The following is a 22,521-nucleotide window of genomic DNA, read 5'->3' as shown; positions in this document are numbered from 1 at the left end:
CCGGTGGATTGTCTGCTACTCCTATATTATAAAAAAATGTTACGTCATAAATTATCAGTAACAAAATATTTACAACCAAATTGTAATAATAATTAATGAATTCAACGTATTAAGTTAATCGCACGCTAAATAAATCAAACAGTAAAATACTTCGAGCAAAGAGGATTAAGCTTGGTTCTCGGGTAATTTATGGCCTGTGTACAGTGAAGCATTCCCGAAGCTGATTTATCGTGGCTTTTACGGCTTCTTGCCTATCTAGATTGACAATCACATACTGTAGTATAAAGGAAGGGTACTTACTCAATATTGCATACAAGCAATTAAGCGAAACCAATATAATTTTTGGACTTATCGCTATTTCCTACAGTTTGGGAATATTTTTGCTATATAGATATTCCCATTAATTCAAATTAATCCAATATATATTTAAACATATTAACTAACCAATAAAAATATTTTGTTAATGGGAAGTCCATAGCCTTATTCGAGGTATATAAAACTTATTCACTATAGTAACTATAAGTTTTTGAAGGTGGTAGAACCCTTTGTGGTTCGACTCCGGCGGCACCACCGCCACGCCTATTTCTACCTAATAACAGCAGTGTTAGGCGCTGCTGTGTTCCGTTTTGAAGGGTGGGGTAAGGGAGACGGCGGCAGTAGCCACTTACTATCAGATGAACTGCATGCTCGTCTGCTACTCCATATTACAAAAAAGCCCCAGACAAAAGTGCATAGATCAGTAGCTTAATCTATTTTGTGCTTATATTTTCATATGTAAGCATTTATTCTTATTAAACTTAATTGTTAACATTGTAAACTCTCTAAAACAATACAAGAATTCCATTTGTACCTCATTTTTTATGCATAGGTATTTTGTAAATTTTGGCACCCCAGGCTTGAAAAAAAACACATTTACATAGGACTAAATAATTACTGTACTTAATATAATAATGTCAGCGCAAACCACATTAAAATCGGGTTAGTGTGCCATTGCCAAGCGGACGTGATAAACAAGGATGTGTGACGCGTCGTGCATGCATCGGATGCATTACAGCAATGACATCACACCTATGAGGGTTGCCAGTAATATACCAAATTCCTGGATGTTCAGAAATATCTAAGTTATGCTTTAATGCTACGGAGCTAAAATCTAAGGGGGTTATGGTGGCAATTATTTAACCTGAACATTTTTGTAGTTATAAAGTTAAATTAAATTTGGATACTTGGAAGGATAATAGGAAATATGGCAAAAGATCTTCAACAAAGCTAGATGATTGTATTTGAGGACAAGTCGTGATCTGCTACTCCCAGATCGGAGCTTTGGTATATGTACACAGACAGTGTACTTCTTGTAAAAGTTGATAGCAGAACTTCTACCATATGTTTTTAATGGTAACTTTATGAATGAACTAGAAATAGGGAATTTCGGAACAGTAGAGTAAACGTACAGGATCGTACACAAAATTCCGGGACTATCCCGCGTTTTCCTGATGATTTGGCAACCCTACATCTAGAACGCATAACATAGGACGCACCGCGGAAGTAATGGTGAATGTTTAGGAAAATAGTCACGGTACTATATACATATACATAAGTGTTTATAAAATTGAGGTGTCTGTCTATAATTGCTAAATAATTGTAAATTGTAATTGTAAATTGCAATTGTAATTGTAAATAAGTGTAACTTTTAGCGAAGATTACTTTTACTTTGCTACAACCACACCACAAATAAAACCTTTTATCACACAACAAATAAAACTTCTAATTAAAATTATTGAATAGGAATTATTCATATTTTTAGACAAACCTACACTAATTTCTTTCTGTGAATATCTTTGTATAAAAAAAATCCGAAACAAATTAGCAAGTTCTAATTAATAAATTATCCTTTCTTAATATTGAAATGGTTTTTATTATTTTGGTACCGTTTTAATGGCAATGTAATTTACCTGGCCCGGAATCGAATACAGGCCCAAGGTCCCCACGCTGCGGGCACGGAGTACATTACACTATACCAACAAATCGTCAATAAATACTGTTTATTTATTGTATTTTCAATGGCCTTTTAAGGAAGACATAATATTTACTTTGTAATTGTACCCATACTGTGTAATATTCATATATGTAAATTCTTAAAAACCTCGTCATACATTGAAACTTTGTAAACAGGATAAGAGTTATTAAGGAAGTCTTAAGGAAGAAAACTGTATTTTGCAAACAATATTGGAACCCAAGTAATGAATAACAAATATTATTGTATGTTTTGTACTGAAGTTACCCATTCGCGTATATTATAAAATTGTAAGAGATATTTTTTTGGAGAAGGTGTCTTATGGAATTTCTTTTGTCACTATTTCTCGACGATAGAACATCTAGGGAAGGGTTGGTAGATTAAGCCGGACAACAACACTCAAAAATAATTTTGTAAATAATTTTATAATAATAAAATATTTTGATATTTATTTACAAGAATACACACAAGGTAATTTAACACAAGATGTATTCATTTTTTTTACTATTACGTTATCTTTGCGTTTATTCAACATAAGTATTAAGGAAGTAAAGTTAAAATACTTTGTTACGACAACCATTTGTGAAAATCTTTAACATATTTTCTTTATGTAAAACGATAGACGTGCGTCGTGCAAATCCACCCAAGCAAGCGTAATGTCTTCATAAAGAATGTAGACAATATCCGTGGTATTTACGATAATGCCAGCGCGTTGACATTCCCACAAAATATCACGGTTCCCTTCCTCGCAGCAGCGGCCGTGCATACTTTGTCGGTTGTAAGAAGACTGCGATACGTTATAGTAGGACTACCTATATCGTGTCTTTATATCTTGTCGTGAGCCTTCTATGTATACTAAAAGTAATATGAATTTACATACGAAACCTCATGCCTTTAACTGCAGTGATAATTAAATTATAGGGGGGGGAAACGCTGAAAACGATCGTGTAATATACAGTGCGTGCGTTGCAGGAATTTGGGAATGCACTGCAACCTTTTTGACCAAGCAAACAAAACTTAGAGCTTATACATTTATTTTAGTTTCTAGCGTATCTGCAACCCTTTTTATATCTTCCGCAGGGTTCTCCTCAGACCGGGGGAGGCCTAAAACATTTACTAAACCCGGCTACGCTCATCTAGGAAAGCGACTAGCATAGAAATGCAAAGGCAGTAATGCCTAATGGCTTAGCCTAACGGTTAAAATTCGACCTTTAGATCGGCGAGACCGAGGTTGGGACCCAGGCACGCACCGCTATTTTGTTTGTATTATAAAATAATTATCACGTGCTGTAACGGTGAAAGAAAACATCGTGACTAAACCTACATGCCTGAGAGCTCCTTGAACAAGTTCCCAAAGGTGTGTGAAGTCTACCAATTCAATAACCAGCACGGTGAACCATGACCTAAAAACCCTATTTTTGACGAGACCCGTGCCCAACAGTGGGATAGTAGTGGATTGGTAACTAAAGTAAAATAGACTGTGGATTGACTCTACTAACGTAAAAGCAATGTCCAAACTCTAAAACTTACAAAATTTCGAATTAAACAAATACAAACGTGGAAGAAATATAATATTACGAAGGGTACTTAATACTTACCTACTATAAACCTCGTTGACAAACTTTCGAGAGCTTTCCTCTTGCGTTTCTATCCAAGACTTGTAAAGCCGTACCATTCAAAGTTTCATGTAACTTCTCATATGTCGTACGGTTCTCATGTGCCTTATCCATTGATATAAATTTAAGATACGTTACTAACGGGCAAAACTTGAAACATACAAAATACACCAATTGGTGTACATCGACTCCAGTCGCTCTCACCCGGCGTAGTAATTGACACAAAAAACCAAGCTTTATGAAATCACACATCACAAGTAAATGAGAAGAAAGAAATATAATAAATATTTTGATTATTTTTCGTGTTTGGTCCTCCATGATTACGTAAGTGACAAAAAAGAGACAACGTATTCCTTCCACAAGTAAAGTGACAGAGAGAGGTAACATATCTATTGTTTTAAATATCATTGGTGTTATGTATATGGTACATAACACGTGTTTCCAAAACTGCCATGAGTGGCATGACTCAACCAACGGGCGTTGTAACTACATGAGAAACGTGATGTGAATCTTGCAATAAAGATAAGGATACATTGACCGGAGCTAAGCGTTATAGGAACTATTATCGTCCTAGTCACGAGTTACAGATCCATTGATCGTACTACTCCATCATAGCTTCATTATGTAATATCTTTAATTTATTACTTCATACTTAATCAATAACTTAATTACCTATATTAAAAAGCATACCTTTTACGACCTTTTATATCTTATATATAAAATGCTTGTGTCACAATGTTAGTTACCGTACTCCTCCGAAACGGCTTTACCGATTTTCACCAAATTTTATATGCATATTCAGGTCGGAGAATCCGCTACTATCTATTTTTCATACCCCTAAGTGATAAGGGTTGTTCACCCCTAAGTTATAAGGGTTGTTCACATTTTTTTATTTATATGGCAACACAACGTTTGCCGGGTCAGCTAGTAGGTACATAAAATGTCCTAAAACTTAAGAGATCTTTCCAATCAAATGTAATCAAATTCATTTATATAGGTATAAAACTTGATTCTATTCCTACAATAAAAATTTATATCAGCGAAACAAATTTGTGAAATGAGATTTTATATTAATTTAAAAGACTATACAATAGGTATGTTGTTATATGCGTCCCATATGTGTACTGTGTACCTATATTCATTTATCCGTAAGATAAAAACCCCATAATCTAGATTTTTTTACATTGCCCTATTTATGAATTTATGTTTAAAATTAACGTGATCACCTAAATAAAAACATCTAACACATATTTAGTATAATTGCCAAAATTGCCAACAATTAACTTTCAATTCTTAATTTTCAAAAACACAAATCACTAAACAATATTTTTCAAAACATAAACAACATTAATTACGGAGCAATGCTTGTTATTGTTAACAAACTAAACAACAATATAAATTAAGTTGTGATTTCATTAAATTTCGCGATTACGCATCCGGCGGTCTGGTAATGACATTTTGTGTACTGTTCCCACTCATTACCGTTATTATTAACAACTTACTATTATCAGTCGCTACTCAGAGTTGGTGTTAAGCTCATGTGTATAAATAAAGTTCATTCGGAATGGGGTTCAGTGACGTTGAGAGTCTCGATTACCACTGGTTGCTGTCCAGGATTGAGAAGCAGCGGTGAGGATTTTCAATTTTCGTAGAAAGTAATTTTTCGTGGTTGTTGCGATTTTTCTACGCATATTAGGTACTGTCCATCAGTACCTAATGTGCCTATGTGTTGATTAAGGATAAAACAGATATATAGAAGATATTAATTTACCTTATTCGAATAATTCCTTAGGAGTTCCAAAATAGGGATATCGTGATTTGTTTGATGAAATTGTCAAAACTCAGGTTTAAGATTATTGAAAATGTCAACTTTTTATGTGAATATCAATTTTTTTTTGTTTTTCAAGTTACATCGCACAACAATGTAGATTAACAAAATTCTTATTTGCGCCATCTGTTGCAATCGGTTCGATTTTCATTGTACAAGTGCATTCCGTGTTTCGACAAATTGGCAGAATTTTGTATTCTTCAAGAAGTTCCAGTCTTTCTTTAAGTCCAATCGAAATAATCATCCGATATTTGCTAGCATGTGCTACTTGTCTATGGTCTATATATGTACCTATATGTTGGTGTTTCTCAAAGTGTACAGGAGGGTGATGAAGGATTAAAAAAAATGGGGTGTCGTTAACGATTTAGGAGCGAGGTAAGCGATTTGCATTTTATGCCTATTATTTGAGCGATAGATTATAGTTATCGATGTCATCAAAATTTGGGTCGCTAGACAATCTCTAATTTTAAAAGTATAACCATATGTCACCTATATGGTGAGAAACCCACATTCAATATGAGCAGCGTTTAATAAACTCATTTTTTCACAGGGTCCTGCGTGCGGTGTCGGTGCAGGGCGTGATGGAGCACGCACTACAGCACCGCGAGCGGGTCGGCGTGCAGGACTTCGTGCTGCTGGAGGACTTCCGCTCCGAAGCTGCGTTCATTGACAACCTGCGCAAGCGGTTCAATGAGAATCTTATTTATGTAAGTATCTTTTTATTACGAACAAGCTTGCAGTTGATCTAGTAGGTCACCGCCAATAGACGTCTTTAATCAACCCCAAATAGGATAGTCTAACTGAAGCATTGGCGCTTGGAATACTTCGTGGAAGTGTATCTGCTCCTAAACCAGAACAAGGCAAAAATTATTATAGTGGTGGTGGTGCCGCAGATGAGCCACGAGAATATCTACTACCTTAAAAAGTTATATATCAACAACGCCCTCAGAAGTTTTTTGACTTTTAGGTACTATTTTAACAAGAGAGAAAAAGTGATCAATACTAGCCAGTAAAAATAACATATAAAACCAACTCATATTTTTTGTCCTCAGACGTATATCGGCAATGTGTTGATCTCCGTCAATCCTTACAAGAACCTGCCTATCTACACAGAAGAGAAGACCAAGTTGTACTACAAGAAGGCGTTCTTCGAAGCTCCTCCCCATGTGTAAGTACCGTCTATATTTATTTGTAATAATTAGGTATTTAAAAAATGGATAGATGATTGGTATACACTAAAGACCAAATTATATGAAAGCTTCCTTGGTCCCAGATCTAAGACATTCGGTAATTAATCTATCTCTCCTTTCACCAATTAGTCTTCTACCAAGCGCCGAGGACCGTCACCCAGGGGGTTTTAGTGCGGTAAATGTCAATGTCGCTCCTACGGCACTGCCTTTTGAAGGTTTTCCCCTCGAAAATAAAAGCACGGTTTAGGTCCCATTGTAAGAAGGACTCCAGTGTGACACATAATCGTTGCAATCGTCACTATTAGAGCACAAATTATTTTAATGAATGGTAGAATTTATTTACTAAAGGAAAGCTAGGATTACACTTTATATCGTTCAAATGTAATATTTGCACATGAAATGCATTTTTGGTACCTACTCACTGATGATTTCATCCACAAAAAACGACGTAATGATTAAATAACGATATCGCGATATTTACAAAAGTGTGATACTCGTTGACGTAAACTCTGATAACTATCATATACGATATACAAAATAGATATGTCCTGTACCTATAAAAATATCTGGAACAGTAACTACTGCTTTATAAGAAATACGTAGGTACCTACCTACAGTGTTACTGTTATTTCGTTTTTTATTAATAAAATTATACTATGACGACAGATCATAAATACCTTTGTGTAGATACTATTGTAATATGTGATGTAAAGATTTTTATAAATGTTAATAACAATATTTAACTAAGTCGGATTCAAATAGCTTATGCAATTAACACTTATTCAATAATTAATTTCAAATTCAGGGAATAGAACAGGGGTTAAAATATAAAACCTAATTGTAGTAATTACAACACCATGTTAATTGTTTATTAATAAGATTGAGGAAAATTCGACAATATCTTTAGAATTAATCATTAATCGACGCATGTAAATTGCAGACAAGGACTAAATGCAACTCGATAACCATCTTGTACCTATAATATTATAACTATAGTATGTGTACCTGAAATCGATATAATATCGGAAATTATCAGACAGATTATATTGGTCAGTAATGATAAAATTCTCCATAGTTTTGGGGCAGTGCAATCGGCGTGATAATATGTTAATCATGCAAAGCTATACACCATTTTACAACTTAATAGGAGCGTGTTGATGATTAGGTATCATCAGAATGAATAAAAATGTGTAGGCACTTGTAGAACTTAACTATTTAATAATTTTCTAGTTAGATAATAAGTATAAGCTTCATTTATAACAGATAGAAGTGTTATTTACATGTGATATTAATTATCACTTGCTAAACGGTGAAGGAATACATCGTGAGGAAATCGACACACTTGAGTGAATTAAAAAAATCTCAAAGGTATGTGAAGTCTACCAATACGCACTAGGCCAGCGCGGTGGACTATGGCCTAATTCTTCTCATTATGAGAGGAGACCCGTGCCCGGCAGTGGGACACTAATGGGTTGCTGATGATGATGAGTTATTTATAGTACATTTTTCTTATTTTTGATATGATATAATGTAAAAGTTACAAAATAGGAACGAACATTTGCTGCTAACTTTAAAAACAAAAATGAAACATTGGACCATTTGCTCAGATTTGAAAAATTTTAACGTGTACTTGAACAGTACTGCAATAATACAATGACAGTACTGTACTACAATAATTTTCAGACAGCGATAATGTCAATCAATGATTTAGATACGACGTTTACAAATATCCAATATAATTCAAGTGGATTTTAAAACCGTAACACAATTATAATGGATATAAAAAAAACATGGCGAATCAGATGAAAATAAATAATGTGGCATAAGTACATGATGAAGATATCATATACTTTTGAATTTTTCAGACGTATAAGGACACTTACGAAACTTTGAGTGATAAAATTATAGTTTACATAAATGTAGTAAACAAGTCCATAACTCTATAGGTACATGCCGTAGCTAGTTATATGAAGAGCGGTACTTAGCAGCCTTAATATCTTGATAACATCTTCTATTATCTTGTTATCCTTCGATAACGATTGATTATTGAGTTGACGCCGATACTTCTGATAAACAAAATTAGAATTGTTAGAACTTAACAAGATTGTTATGACATTTAAGAGAGTTTTTTTATAAATAAGAATAATCTTAGAGTGAAACACAAATTCCATTTTTTTAAATATTAGGTAGAACACTACTATCTTGGCTCTTAGCTTATGGTTTAATATTTTTTTGTTAAAAATATATGATATAAATATTTAATTTAAATATAAATATAATAAATTATAATTATAAAAAAATAATAGTTAATATAAGTTTCTTAACCACTAGGTGATAGCCTAGTGGTTAAGAAACTCGGCCTCTCGACCGAGGGGTCCGAGGTTCAAATCCCAGGCACGCACCTCTGATTTTTCAAAGTTATGTGCGTATTAGAAATTAATTATCACTTGCTAAACGGTGAAGGAAAACATCGTGAGGAAACCTGCATACCTGAGAGATTTATAAAAAAAAAATCTCAAAGGTATGTAAAGTCTACCAATACGCACTTGTCCAGCGCGGTGGACTATGGCCTAATTCTTCTCATTATAAGAGGAGACCCGTGCCCAGCAGTGGGACAGTAATGGGTTGTTGATGATGATGATGATGAATAGTTAATATAGGTTTTCGATTTTGTTACAGATTTGCTATTGCCGACAATGCATACCGATCATTGGTATATGAGCACAGAGAACAATGTATATTAATTTCAGGTAAGAAACGTAATGGTTTATTTTATTTTTTATCAAAATCATTTAGGTACTTATTCCATTATCAAGCAGAAAGTAAATACCGAATTTATGTTAAAAGACAAAAAGACCTAGTCGACTCTATAGACGTTGGATACCTATCGAAAGCCAGTCCATACATTTTAAATTGAAATATGAAGCCCGAATATAACATTAATTTGAGATAAATCGAAGCACTAAGATTTGTACCTTCGAACGTTTTTTTTTTTTGTTTTAAATTAATAATAGTGAATATTATAACAATCTTAAGTGTTGCGTCTGGAATGAAGTGTCGATAACGCGGCAATCTTCACACAAATACTAATCTGATAACCATTAGAATTAGGTAAGATATAATAAATAATTAGTAGATATTATATGCGATGACCAACTATTTCGTAGATAGAACGGAAATAACATACATTTTTCGTACACAGGCGAGTCTGGATCCGGTAAGACTGAAGCATCGAAGAAAGTCTTAGAATATATCGCAGCTCGTACGAACCACCTTCGCAATGTCGAAACAGTTAAAGACAAACTTTTACAAAGCAACCCGCTTTTGGAAGCTTTTGGAAACGCCAAAACTCATAGAAATGACAACTCCAGTCGATTTGGAAAGTATATGGACATTCAATTCAACTATGAAGGTGCCCCCGAAGGAGGTCACATCCTCAACTACCTTCTGGAGAAGTCGAGGGTTGTCAGTCAGATGTCTGGCGAAAGAAACTTCCACATCTTCTACCAATTGCTGGCGGGAGCAGACCAAGACTTGCAGAGGCATTTGAGGCTACAAGGAAGACCCGAAGTATATAAATACACGACTGATGTGGTAAGTTACCTTATTATTTATTTCATTGATTTCTATTCTGAATTTAATTAATTAATTTATCACACAACCGTGAAAATAGGAATATGATTAATTATCTTCATTAATTTTACATTAACGTCACAATTAGAAGCCTTTTCAAACTACGGAAAATAGAAAATAAAAATGTGTGTAATAACAACTATTTATCCAACTTTCTTTCTTTCTTATTTCCCTTCTTACTCAAAATTAAATTGATACACATGATACCTAAATCTGCGTATGTTTTTCTCAGGGACCAATGAACCAGAAGATGAATGACGCCCAGCAGTTCCGTATCGTACAAGAGGCGATGAAGGTTATCGAAATCGGAGAAGCTGAACAGAGGGATATGTTCGAGATTGTCGCATCTGTGTTGCATCTCGGGAACGTCAAGTTCGTGCAAAACGACAAGGGTTACGCCGAAATCCTTAATCACGACGCTAACAGTGGGAATGTGGCTGATGTAAGTAAAATTCATCTACAAATGTAAATTAGAAATAATAAGTAAGGAACGCTAGAACTACTCCATAAATTTGCTAGAAATAGGTGTGGCGATGGTATCCGATCACACTATACCAGTTAGTAGAACTTTTCAGAACTTAAAGTTTCAACTGTTAAATTAGTTCAACGTTGTATTACAAGAAAACATCCCAAACTTGAAAATAGTCTTGGTGTATATTATTTAAATGTTACAAAAATTAGTACGACACCTGGTTGCGATTGGAACAATATTGGTTCAACATTGTAATAGGTAAAAATTAGTAAAGACCTACAAAAGTTTCATTTTGTCATTAAAATATCCATTCGTAATTAACGTAACCTGCTTCCATTACAAATAATATAAATAATGAAAAATAATGACAAAATTTCAACAATATGACCTAATTGAGGCATTACGTAAGTCGCGAGAGACGTGAGGATACCATCTTAGCTAATGCATTAGACATTGAGCAACTGTTCGTAGTACAAAATAAACAACAACTAGATACCTTCTAATCTATCCATCGCTTGTAAACGGCAATGTTTATTATTTTGCTAATGCTCGTCTTGTATTTACATCAACGTACGTCTGAATAGATTTTGGAGCGCGGTGTGCTACAAGGCTCGACGCTAGGCCCATTGTTCTAAATTGCTTATGTAAATACTTTTACGATCTCCTTCACTTACGATTGTGTTGATAGTGGTATCTATAGATGTGGAGACCATTGTATTGGACGACGTTACCGCATACGATTGTGGAGATGTTATCTCACGAGAAGTAGGTTACGGAACAAGTAAAAAATTGGAATTCTTAACGCATGCATTTTAATCGTCGGTTAATTAATTACTTTACAAAATTGTTACGATATATAATTTTTGTAAAACGATAGATCGCTCATGTAGTATAAACTCTATATGGAGACTCTATATAAGCTATAATGGATTATGCATGTAATTTATAAATGACTAATAACTTTACAAAAAAGTTAGCGTCGTAAATTAAAATTATTATCTATCATTCCAATGACCTTAGTTATCAAACCGATTAACCACAGTTCATTCGGAAACATTTGGTATCACTTCCTTTAGGCTGCTATGAAATTTATAAATAAATAATCACTAAAACATATAATACATGAAAATATATTTATATAAAATGATTACAGTACCAGCGACCCCAGGCATATTTAATCCTGCCACAAAAACATATGTCGCGATAAAAGAGCCACCTATCGCTTCCAAAAGTATCCAATCTTTCATGCTAATTTCAACCATTCTCGCACACAAAATAGCATTAAAATCGGCTGAGCTGTTTCGGAGACTATGTACCAACTCAATGCCTAAATGATACGATACTCAAAATATTAAATTAAATAAGGTAAATTTGTTCTACACAAATTTACCAAACTTTAATTTCTATACAATGAAGTTGATAAAATAACTTTAAGTCAAACGGTAATGTTTCCACAGCTCCTCAGAGTGGACGCAATCAAACTCCGCGAGTCTCTCACGAGCCGTACCATCGAGGCTAGAGGTGACGTCGTCAACACTCCCTTGGACATCGAGCAGGCACAGTACGCCAGAGACGCCCTCGCCAAAGCCATCTACGAGAAGCACTTCAGTTGGCTGGTGGCACGACTGAACTCGTCTCTTGCTCCTAAGGAAAAGGACAACTGGTCTTCAGTGATTGGTATCCTCGATATCTATGGATTCGAGATCTTCCCAAAGAACAGGTGATTTGACTGCAAAAGTTAATGCATTTACCCATTTGGCAACATTATAGACTTTGATTATTTTCACTTTCTAAATTTAAATTGACAGTAGGTATATTTTACCCAGTACTTAATTTAATGGGGACATCTCATGTTATCACACTTTCTTAAACAAAGCAACATTGGTATTAAACATAATACTCAAAATGATCATGCTTGTTCTAATCGCATCGATGTAACGTTGTGCAGTTTCGAACAATTCTGCATCAACTACTGCAATGAGAAGCTGCAACAGCTGTTCATCCAGCTGACGCTGAAGCAGGAGCAGGAGGAGTACCTGCGAGAGGGCATCGAGTGGGAGCCCGTGGAGTACTTCAACAACATCGTCATTTGCGACCTCATCGAGGCGAGGCATCGAGGTAATATTAATTTCAATACAGCGAAATTCTTGATGAATAGGTTTTTTAATAGTTTTGTTTTTAAATCGATTTGTTTTGATAAAGTTTTTAAAATTAACATAACTTAACACGTTCCCTGCGGCACAGATTTTTCTGTACTTTCCATTACTGCGTTACGAGTTGTTTTAAACCTCGTCCTATATCCGACATTGTGGCGGCACGAGGCGTGTTAAATCCCACCGCCCGAAGGAGACTAAAATCCTTTTTTTGGCGCCAAATAAGACAAAATCGATGGCTTTTGTCTTGATTATTATTAACAATGAGTTGATTAACCTAAAACTGCCGCCGCCCTTGGTTAAATTCGTTACTTTAGATTCTATGGGTAAAATAAAATGTGGGTCTAATGCACCTCGGACCGCACTGAAAAATGGCAGGTTTCCATATAATTTAGTGATGGGAAAATAAATATCGATTTTATTTTATTGTTTTTATTTATCAACGTTATGGACAGAATGAATACAAAAAGGGGAAAAGTTATGGATGTTTTTCATTGAAACATTTCAGACAATAAGGTTTTTTGCAAACAGTGCATTCCGTGAGATTTTTTTTTTGGTTTTTTTGTCTGCCTCACGACATGTCAAGAATGTGCGGAGTTTTTCGTAGCATCCGACACATCTCTTCTTCTTTGGACCCTTATCGAGATGATGTGCTTTCTTTGCAGTGGATTCTGAAAAGTAGGAGCGAGTAGATTAGGGTAAAGAGTAATCGGAATACTCGGTAACGATTTTGCCTACGTTTCCTATATCAATAATGTAACTACTTAACTTTTGTTTGAACCATAACAGGAAACGTAATTATCTATAATGTAATTTCTTACTATACAGATATACGCCTAGCCTGCCAAGTCTCACTACTGGACTTTCACCTAGACAGAGTATATTTGTGACTTACCTGTTTTTGAAATATCTTCCTGTATTCTGATTCTGGCTCAGATTTTTCAACCGGTTTTTCTTCATCTTCCTCCATGATCAACTTTTTTCGGCAACGTTTCGACATGATAATTTTCAACATAAAGATAGCGGTCCTACTTCGTCGCTACGCAGCCTCGACTGCGTTGCACAACACTAACCACGTGAAGCTAGCGTGGGGTGCGGTACGAGGTGCGTGGGGAAACGTGGCGTTCCCAACCTCGTTCCGCACTGTGTTAGCATTATTATTTGTTCAGTGCGGTACGAGGTCTAACAAACCCGACATTAGGTTGGTGTACCATAGAACTAGGAATCAGTAGCACATCACAAACATATAGTTATCACTCTCCTACACTGAACCAGACGGAAGTTATGCCTCTCGCACCACAGAGAAGTTAAAGTTTTTTCTTACCGCTATAACGACCAGACATGGACGAGGTGTTTTAAGCCGCGTTCCGCAGCTAACGTGTTAAAAGTCGATAGTTTACGTCTAAAAATCAAAACAATATTCAATTCTACCTTTTTTTTTATAATATAGGAATAGCCGACGAGCATGCAGTCCACCTGATGGTAAGTGGCTACTGCCGCCCATGGACATCTGTAATGAACCCCAGATAGGATTAGATATTCCTACCTGAGGTCGGCCACAGATGCGCCGCTACCCCTGAGGACTAAGCTGGAACGCCTCGGAAAAGTCTGTCTCCCTTACCACACCCTTCAAACCGGAACACAGCAGCGCCTAACACTGGTGTTATTAGGTAGAAATAGGTGTGGCGGTGGTGCCGCCGGAGTCGAACCACAAAGGATTGTACCACCTTCATGAAACCACCTGAAAGATATTTCGAATTCTTACGTACCTCTGAGGTCCTAAATTTTAATATATCTTACTAGAGAATTGAATACAACAGTGTAAGGTTAATAAGTCGATGATTTATAAAAGGTAGTTTAATGACAAATACTAATCAATGTCTAACAACCATATACACCATACGCACAAAGTGTGGAATGAGTCTACCAAACAAACATAAAATATCCTTGAATCCTTCCAGGTATAATCGCAATCCTGGACGACGAGTGCCTGCGGCCGGGCGACGCCACCGACGCGTCGTTCCTGGAGAAGCTGACGCAGCACCTCGACGGCCACAAGCACTACAAATCGCACCGCAAGATGGACATCCGCACGCAGAAGACCATGGGGCGAGATGTGAGTACATTCAAATACAATTCAATAGGGCATGGAAGACAGACTACCATCTAAGTAACTAATCACGAACTTACGAAATTTTGCTTTCGCTCAAAGATCATAAAGGAAGCAATCACACATAATTTTACTTTGACTTTCATTACTTAAAATGAATTCTCGTTATCCTTCAGGAGTTCTGCCTGGTCCACTATGCCGGAGAAGTGACCTACAACGTCAGCACTTTCTTGGAGAAGAACAACGATCTGCTGTTCCGTGATATCCAAAGTCTCATGGCGTCCAGTGGAAACGCCATCGTAGGGTCCTGTTTCAAGGTAGTTTTATTTTTCAAATGCTATTTTTTACTGCTAAAGTTATGTGCACTTATTTACATTAATTAGATGTAGCAAAAGACGAAATAGGTTGCACACGCACGATGGAACAAAAATTGGTAACATAAAATTGCTTGCTAAAGTACAACATAAGGTTTGTTTATACATCCTTCAAATTCGGAATACCAAATAGGCAGTCAGTTCAAAAAATATGCAAAAAATATAATAGTTTCAAATAAACCGTTGGCTTCCGTTGTTTTAAATTCAGTGGCTTTTATTTATCATATATTTTATTCCAGGATCTGAACTTGACCAGCAAGAAACGTCCAGAGACAGCGATAACGCAGTTCAAGAACTCGCTCAACGAGCTGATCAAGATCCTGAGCAGCAAGGAGCCATCCTACATCCGGTGTATCAAGCCAAATGACTTCAAGCAACCTAGTGAGTGTTAATAACAAACCCATGTTTATTAGACGCTAATATTCGTTTGAACTGGGAGGTTTGATGTCACTGAAGATGTTCTTAAGTAAACAAATAATAACTAAACCTTGTTCACCAATTCCCAAGAAACGAAGAAACACTCTTGTCCGTTCAGAAATGGAACATACATTGGTTGTACTTTGGGTGAAAGAAGATGTGTTTGTTAGATGAAAAGCTTATGTCTGAGGAATTAACCGTACTCTGCTAGTTATTTGCTTACTTTCGCATGAGAGACGCCGTAATTCAAAACAGGTGGCGCCATCACATGTGGAGTATAAAAGCATTACATTCATGAAACATAAATCCGATCTCTCTAAAAATTCAAATATTTTTCCAGTGCAATTCGATGACAAGCTAGTGTCACATCAAGTTAAGTATCTCGGTCTGATGGAGAATCTGCGCGTGCGGCGAGCTGGCTTCGCATACAGGAGGACTTACGACGCCTTCCTTGAGAGGTAACCATTATTACTTCATTCATTACATTCAAAATGTCTGTAAATCTGTGTGGATTTCTACAATAAATAACACAAACTATGGCAGAATATTAATAGAATCTGGACTTGGAGGAATAAAAGAAAATCATCTATCAGCATATCTAAAGTCCACTGTTGGAAATAGTCTGCCCCGTGCCCTCTGAATCCAGCGGCTTCTTTAAGTCTTCGGTCTACCTACCACGGAAGAAACATTACAATACTAATATTCAAATTTTGAATTAAAAATCTATTACTTCTTGTTTAAGTGCCCATTATTTGGAATATTGTTTGTTGGTAGAAATCGCCTTAATATTTAAAAAAAAAATTATCCCCCAGATACAAGTGCTTGAGCTCGGAGACCTGGCCCAACTACCAGGGCCCAGCGAGAATGGGCGTGCAAAAACTAGTCGAAGTACTCAACTATGACAGGGAGGATTACAGGCTGGGCAAGTGAGTATACAATATTGTATAAAAATATTGCAAATGAACAACACGAATAGTGTTCATATGTTATTTCAAAATGTTTATCTCAATCTGACTTAATTTTTTCACCTACTGTATAATTAAATTTAACAATAAGTTGTTTAATTTTTATGTCACTTATATAAACTAAAGTTGAAAATGGCTAAACTTAGGCTGTTTCTTAGCGGAAATACTAAAGATGACCTAGGGCTGTATTTTGATTAGGTATAGCTTGTTTAGACTCTCGAATAACTAAAAAATTGAGCTTCCGATTTAAGGCCACTAACTACTACTTTACTACGTTTTACTAAGTAATAAATTTAATAAATCTTCAACAGAAATAAATTCGAATTCTTAACCGACTTCACCAAGACTCATAATTCTTATCCAATTTCTTTCCAGCACGAAAATCTTCATCCGTTTCCCGAAAACACTGTTCGAAACTGAAGACGCTTACCAGATCAAGAAGAACGACATCGCGACCATCATCCAGAGCCGCTGGCGAGGCTACTGGCAAAGGAAGCAGTACCTCAAGATGAGGGCCGCGGCCATCGTCATCCAGAAGTGGGTGAGGCGGTTCCTGGCGCAGAGACTAAGGGATCGCAGGAGAAAGGCCGCTGACGTCATCAGGTCGTTTATCAAAGGTAGGAAACGTTTATCAAATCACTTTAGAAAATGTTGGTAGAAAGGGTTATTATTAGTATTAATCACGTTTCATCATCGTAGCATTACTGCCACCATAACTTGACATAGGTCTCCTCCCGGAGCGAGACAGGTTCAGGTCATTCCATCATGGTATATAAATACTAGTAGGCATATATCACATGCGATACGGTACGATAGGTATCACATTTTTTCATGCATGTAGATTTCTTCGTGAAGTTTGTCCTTAACCTTTAAATCAAGTGAAAATAGTTTCTTAACGTACCCAACTAGAGTCTTAAGTTGAATTCGAACTCCAAACCGTCATAGATCAAAATCCAAACCAAGCCCATCTAGCACTACATTCCACTTCTCTAACCTTAACATTCTTCGACAGGCTTCATAACCCGCAACGGCCCAGAGACACCAGAGAACCGTCGCTTCCTCGGCATCGCGAAGGTGCACTGGCTGAAGCGTCTGTCCACGCGGCTGCCGACCAAAGTCCTCGACCTGACGTGGCCGCCGTGCCCCGCCACCTGCCAGGAGGCGTCGCGCGAGCTGCACCGCCTGCACAGAGCTCATCTCTCCAGGAAGTATCGGCTCGCGCTCTCCCCGCAGGACAAGAAACAGTTCGAGCTTAAGGTGCTCGCTGAGAAGATGTTTAAGGGTAAATTGAAGTCTATATTAAAAGTATACAAGCAAATACGGCAAAGATTAAAAATTTATGTCTTGATTATTACCTCTTTCCATTGAGAAGTTAGTATAAATTAAAAAAAATTAAAGCATTATAATATGCAAGAGCTTTTGAAGACATTGTCATCTTATCTATTCCTATTTTATAGCAACAATGCAATGCTCAGGAATCTAAAGGCAAATCATTGTATTAGACTTTATCTTTATATTATTAAAGATTTTATTTCGGCTGTAGACGCCTAATAACGACAATATTAAGTCAGATGGGTTGCTAGTATTCTTGGTCCATTACTTATCTCTAAAGATCTCCATCTGCATCCCTTTCATTAGGTAAGAAAAACAGCTATCCGAGCAGCATAGCGGAGCGCTTCTTGGAGGATAGGCTGACGTCAGAACATCAAGTCCTGAGGAACACATTCATGGCCTCACCGTCCTGGCCCACTGGAGAACAGCTTATTGTAAGTTCAACACAATATTACAAGTTATGGTTAATATTGTTATTGATTGATTAATTAACTTCGACGATTCGATAGTCACTTAGACATAGAGGTAGAGTTTCCATAACATGAGTTCATGGAATTCGTTTTACAGAAGCTTCAAAAAATTATTCAAAACTGATATTTTACTGATAACCTTATTTATTAAAATAACCCTCTGGAGGTACAATAATACAATAGAACTCGCGGCGCAAAATTTTAATGTTGTTTGAGGTACAAAATCAAATCTTGTCATAACGACACAAAAATCAAATCATGCAAAGTAAATCTTGCCAAGGGCGTAAAAGTTGAAAATTTCCAATGTCACTTATAAGTGACTTCACTATAAAACGATTTAAACTATTCTTGTTAGGCTTACTTGTTACTTGACCCCCACCCTCCGTTAGATTTGGGTAGTCTATTTAGAATACAGAGATCAAAACTATGAGCCACTTACCAAACCACTAACTACTTATCTTTCGTCCAGTACTCATGCGAGGCGGTGAAGTACGACCGTCGCGGCTACAAGCCCCGCGAGCGCGCGCTGCTGGCGTCCGACCGCGCGCTCTACGTGCTCGACGCGGCCGCGCGCAAGACCTACAAGCTGAAGCACCGCCTGCCGCTCGACAAGCTGCGGGTCGTCGTCACTAATGAGACCGACAGCCTCGTGCTCATCAAGATACCGCAGGAGTTGAAGAAGGACAAGGTGAGAGATCATATCATATTGATGTAGCGAACGAATGTGCAGTTTAGCGAAGAAGGCTGCAATGGGTGGACGCGGCCGCGCGTCAAGTTACAGGTTGAAGCACCGCCTGCCACTCGACAAGCTGCGGGTTGTCGTCACTAATGAGACCGACAGCCTCGTGCTGATTAAGAATTAAGATACCGCAGGAGTTGAAGAAGGACAAGATGAGGCAAGCTAGGATTAATAATAGAAGATTAAAAAAAACACTACACACTAAGATTCTCTGTGTGATAAATCCATGTGTCGTGCCATGGACACGCATGTACACAAACACTTAAACCCAGAAAAGATATCTTAATTCAGATATTGATCTGGTCGGGCATGGAACCTGGAACGTTCTTGCATCAGACCGGTGTGATGACCCAGCCACGTGTGTTGTTGTGTGCCAAGATGGTAGGTGTTTACTAATGATAAGTAGATTATCTCAAGTGTCAGGATACATAATGAACTAAGATACTACATGTAATCTAAATGTGTATGTAATGTAAATGTAAATAAGTATAAATCACACTTCATCATACCTTGAAATACGTAGATAATGAAGCCTTTGAATCATTATTTCACTCACTAGATAATTCCAGCTAGCAGCCAGCTAATTATTATGAATTTAATGTTAATTTTTGTTCAGGGTGACTTGATCATCTCTGTGACACACCTCATCGAGGCGCTGACGATCGTGACGGACTACAGCAAGAAACCGGATATCATCGAAATTGTCGACACTAGGACGTAAGTAATTACAATTGTCTTGTCCATTTACACACAATTACTACCCAGAAACATGTTTTTTTCCTACATCGGGACTCCGGAAATAAACGAAATTTTCCTGAATTTTTTCTATTATTTTTAATCTGAAAAAAATACTGTGCCGAGGGAAGAAATAAAAATAAAATAAGATGCTAATCAACAAATAATTAATCGATGTCATCAATCGATAGTAGTCGTCGTTAATCTTTAGCTGTTACCATAATAATTGAACGCGAGAGAAGCCGCAAGTAAAAGCTAGTTAAAAAATAAATCCAAATGCGGGTATGTTCATAATGAAATGTCAAGTATCATAGACTCATTTTTACCAATACTTAACAAAAACAATATTTTTTCCAGCATCGCACACAATCTGGTGAACGGCAAGCAGGGCGGCACCATCGAGGTGACGAAGGGCACGCAACCCGCCATACAACGCGCCAAGAGTGGCAACTTACTCGTCGTGAGTATACAAACTAATATTTATTTATATTTAATCAGTCTTCAACACTAATACGTAGTAGTAGGTACGTAGATGCTTTAGCGGACCAAGGAAGGTGCGATCCGCCCTGGTCCCCCGATCCTGGAAGGCCCCCAAATACAATTGCTTAAAAAAGGTTGTCAGAACCTAACAATCTATGAAATGTGTTAGCGAAAAAAAAGGTCACCGGAATCATACGTATTTTACGGCGAATAAGTCTATGACGCATTTGTAATTTTGTAAATTTTTTTTACACTGTGGCCTCCATTCTACATTCGGCTCCGGGCCTCCGACGACCTTAGTCCGCCACGTAGTATATGACTACTGGATTTTCAAACCGATTGCCCATGTAGTTAGTTATTAGGATCATAAAGCAACTAGACTCACGTTACTTGCATTATCTGACTTATACTATGTAAGGCAGATGACGCAAGATGTTTAGAACATTATTAGTAAACTTGTAAGTAACGAGCGAGACCCTAAAATATGACAAATATCGCCATTTCTTATTTCAATCTACATATTTACATTAAAACATTTTTTATCGTATTTACCGGGTTAGTACTATCTACATAATTATGTTTGATGTTATCAGACATCAGAAAATAGAATAAAATTAAGTGTTTGAACAATTATGAACACAAACTGATATAATTTTTTTTTTCACAGGTGGCAACTCCCTGAAGGACCAGTATTGAGACATAATGAACACGACTACGACACAACACCATTTTAATATAAGAGCAGTTAATATATAGTTATCTATTTATTGCTACAGTACACGATAAATGTTTGTACCTACCACCTTATTTATATTGTTATAGTTTCTTTTTTAATGTCTGTGCGCAAGATTCCGTTTATATTGAATAGAAATAAAATTTTAAATAATTTACAGACATTGTATCATGAACAAAATATTTATATCACTTTATACAAATCGTTATGATTATACGAATCATTACAGAATATATTTATTTATATTGTTAAATATAACAGATATTGCAATAGTAATAAATTACATGTTTGTAACTCTATTCATATTTCTAAATTTCTATCTTTATAGGATTAGGCATAGATTAGTAAAGATTACTCACTCCTAACTAGAGAATGTACCCAGTTTTGAGAATTGAAATACTTGGTTAAAAAAGTTTTGCCACGTCTCCGTGCTAAAATATCCCTAAAATATTTGAAATAATTATTTATTTATTATGTAAATTCATGTAAATTACGCAGTATTAGTTATTTATTCGTAAATTTTCTCTAAAAATGTTTTTATTTGTCAAGAATTCAAAAAAAGAACTTACGATAATAAGCCATTTGTGGCTTCATACAATTTCAAGGCGGCGAAGTATCTTTAATAATCTATGGGATTAGGATTATAAATATAGGTTTTCACAATTATTCGTACAAAGTACTTAGTATATTATGCCATACAGTCAGATAGGTATTGCATTAACAAAATGCGTCAATAAATAAATTATATTATTTTTCAGCAAAAAATACTAAGTTTTCTTTATTCCTACAAATCATAATTTGTGCTAAATACAAAAAAACATTATAATATATAAAATTTTGAGACAAAGTGTTGAAAGCTGCAGCCAAAAATATATTTATAAATATTTAATGACGCATTTAGTTGTTTTTACAATATGTAAGCTGAATCGAAGGTGCCTAATTATAAATATATAGAAAACAGTAATGTTTATGTACAAGTAAAGTGTGATTCGTTCTAGCACATAGATAATTATTATAGTTATTTGGTCAGATCGTAAAAATATCTATTATCAAAATATATATGCTTAAATGGACTGTTATATTGTTATACTTATAAATAACATTAAAACCACATGTAAATGTAAGGGCGCTCCTCCTGTCACGCGTTTACTTCCACACGAATGATTTTACATGAATTTACTCGCTGCATTATCTTTGTAAGCCATATAATCATGCGTGTGCATATGAAACGATAGGGTGCTGCCACACTGCTGTTTAAAAATG

General features: G+C 36.1%; 1 protein-coding gene across 2 annotated transcripts in view; it reads left to right on the top strand.

The window, feature by feature from the left end:
* Myo61F (unconventional myosin 61F) overlaps positions 1-22,411 on the top strand; it is a 51,841-nt gene extending 29,430 nt beyond the window's left edge. Inside the window, exons 1-21 of one of the 2 annotated variants that reach the window (XM_073093464.1) lie at positions 5,134-5,256; positions 6,006-6,162; positions 6,508-6,623; positions 9,325-9,395; positions 9,848-10,239; positions 10,511-10,720; positions 12,208-12,470; positions 12,699-12,868; positions 14,865-15,019; positions 15,190-15,330; positions 15,627-15,768; positions 16,145-16,262; positions 16,617-16,730; positions 17,145-17,386; positions 17,782-18,051; positions 18,408-18,535; positions 19,041-19,259; positions 19,927-20,027; positions 20,403-20,505; positions 21,193-21,592; positions 21,898-22,411. In XM_073093464.1, the coding sequence (XP_072949565.1) occupies positions 5,192-5,256; positions 6,006-6,162; positions 6,508-6,623; positions 9,325-9,395; positions 9,848-10,239; positions 10,511-10,720; positions 12,208-12,470; positions 12,699-12,868; positions 14,865-15,019; positions 15,190-15,330; positions 15,627-15,768; positions 16,145-16,262; positions 16,617-16,730; positions 17,145-17,386; positions 17,782-18,051; positions 18,408-18,535; positions 19,041-19,259; positions 19,927-20,027; positions 20,403-20,505; positions 21,193-21,207 (3,192 nt within the window). In that variant the 5' untranslated portion in view covers positions 5,134-5,191 and the 3' untranslated portion in view covers positions 21,208-21,592; positions 21,898-22,411. Of the gene's footprint in view, positions 1-5,133; positions 5,257-6,005; positions 6,163-6,507; positions 6,624-9,324; positions 9,396-9,847; positions 10,240-10,510; positions 10,721-12,207; positions 12,471-12,698; positions 12,869-14,864; positions 15,020-15,189; positions 15,331-15,626; positions 15,769-16,144; positions 16,263-16,616; positions 16,731-17,144; positions 17,387-17,781; positions 18,052-18,407; positions 18,536-19,040; positions 19,260-19,926; positions 20,028-20,402; positions 20,506-21,192; positions 21,593-21,897 lie in introns of those variants that run through there. The other variant, XM_073093465.1, reaches the window with a different exon arrangement.
* The last annotated feature ends 110 nt before the right edge of the window (positions 22,412-22,521 follow it).

The sequence above is a fragment of the Epargyreus clarus genome, unplaced genomic scaffold, assembly GCF_041222505.1.
Source record: "Epargyreus clarus isolate Ecla_fem2 unplaced genomic scaffold, WU_Ecla_fem_2.2 ptg000004l, whole genome shotgun sequence".
Classification (NCBI taxonomy): Eukaryota; Metazoa; Arthropoda; class Insecta; order Lepidoptera; family Hesperiidae; genus Epargyreus; species Epargyreus clarus.
The sequence above is the reverse complement of the archived record's forward strand: the minus strand, read 5'-3'. Positions and strand labels throughout refer to the sequence as shown.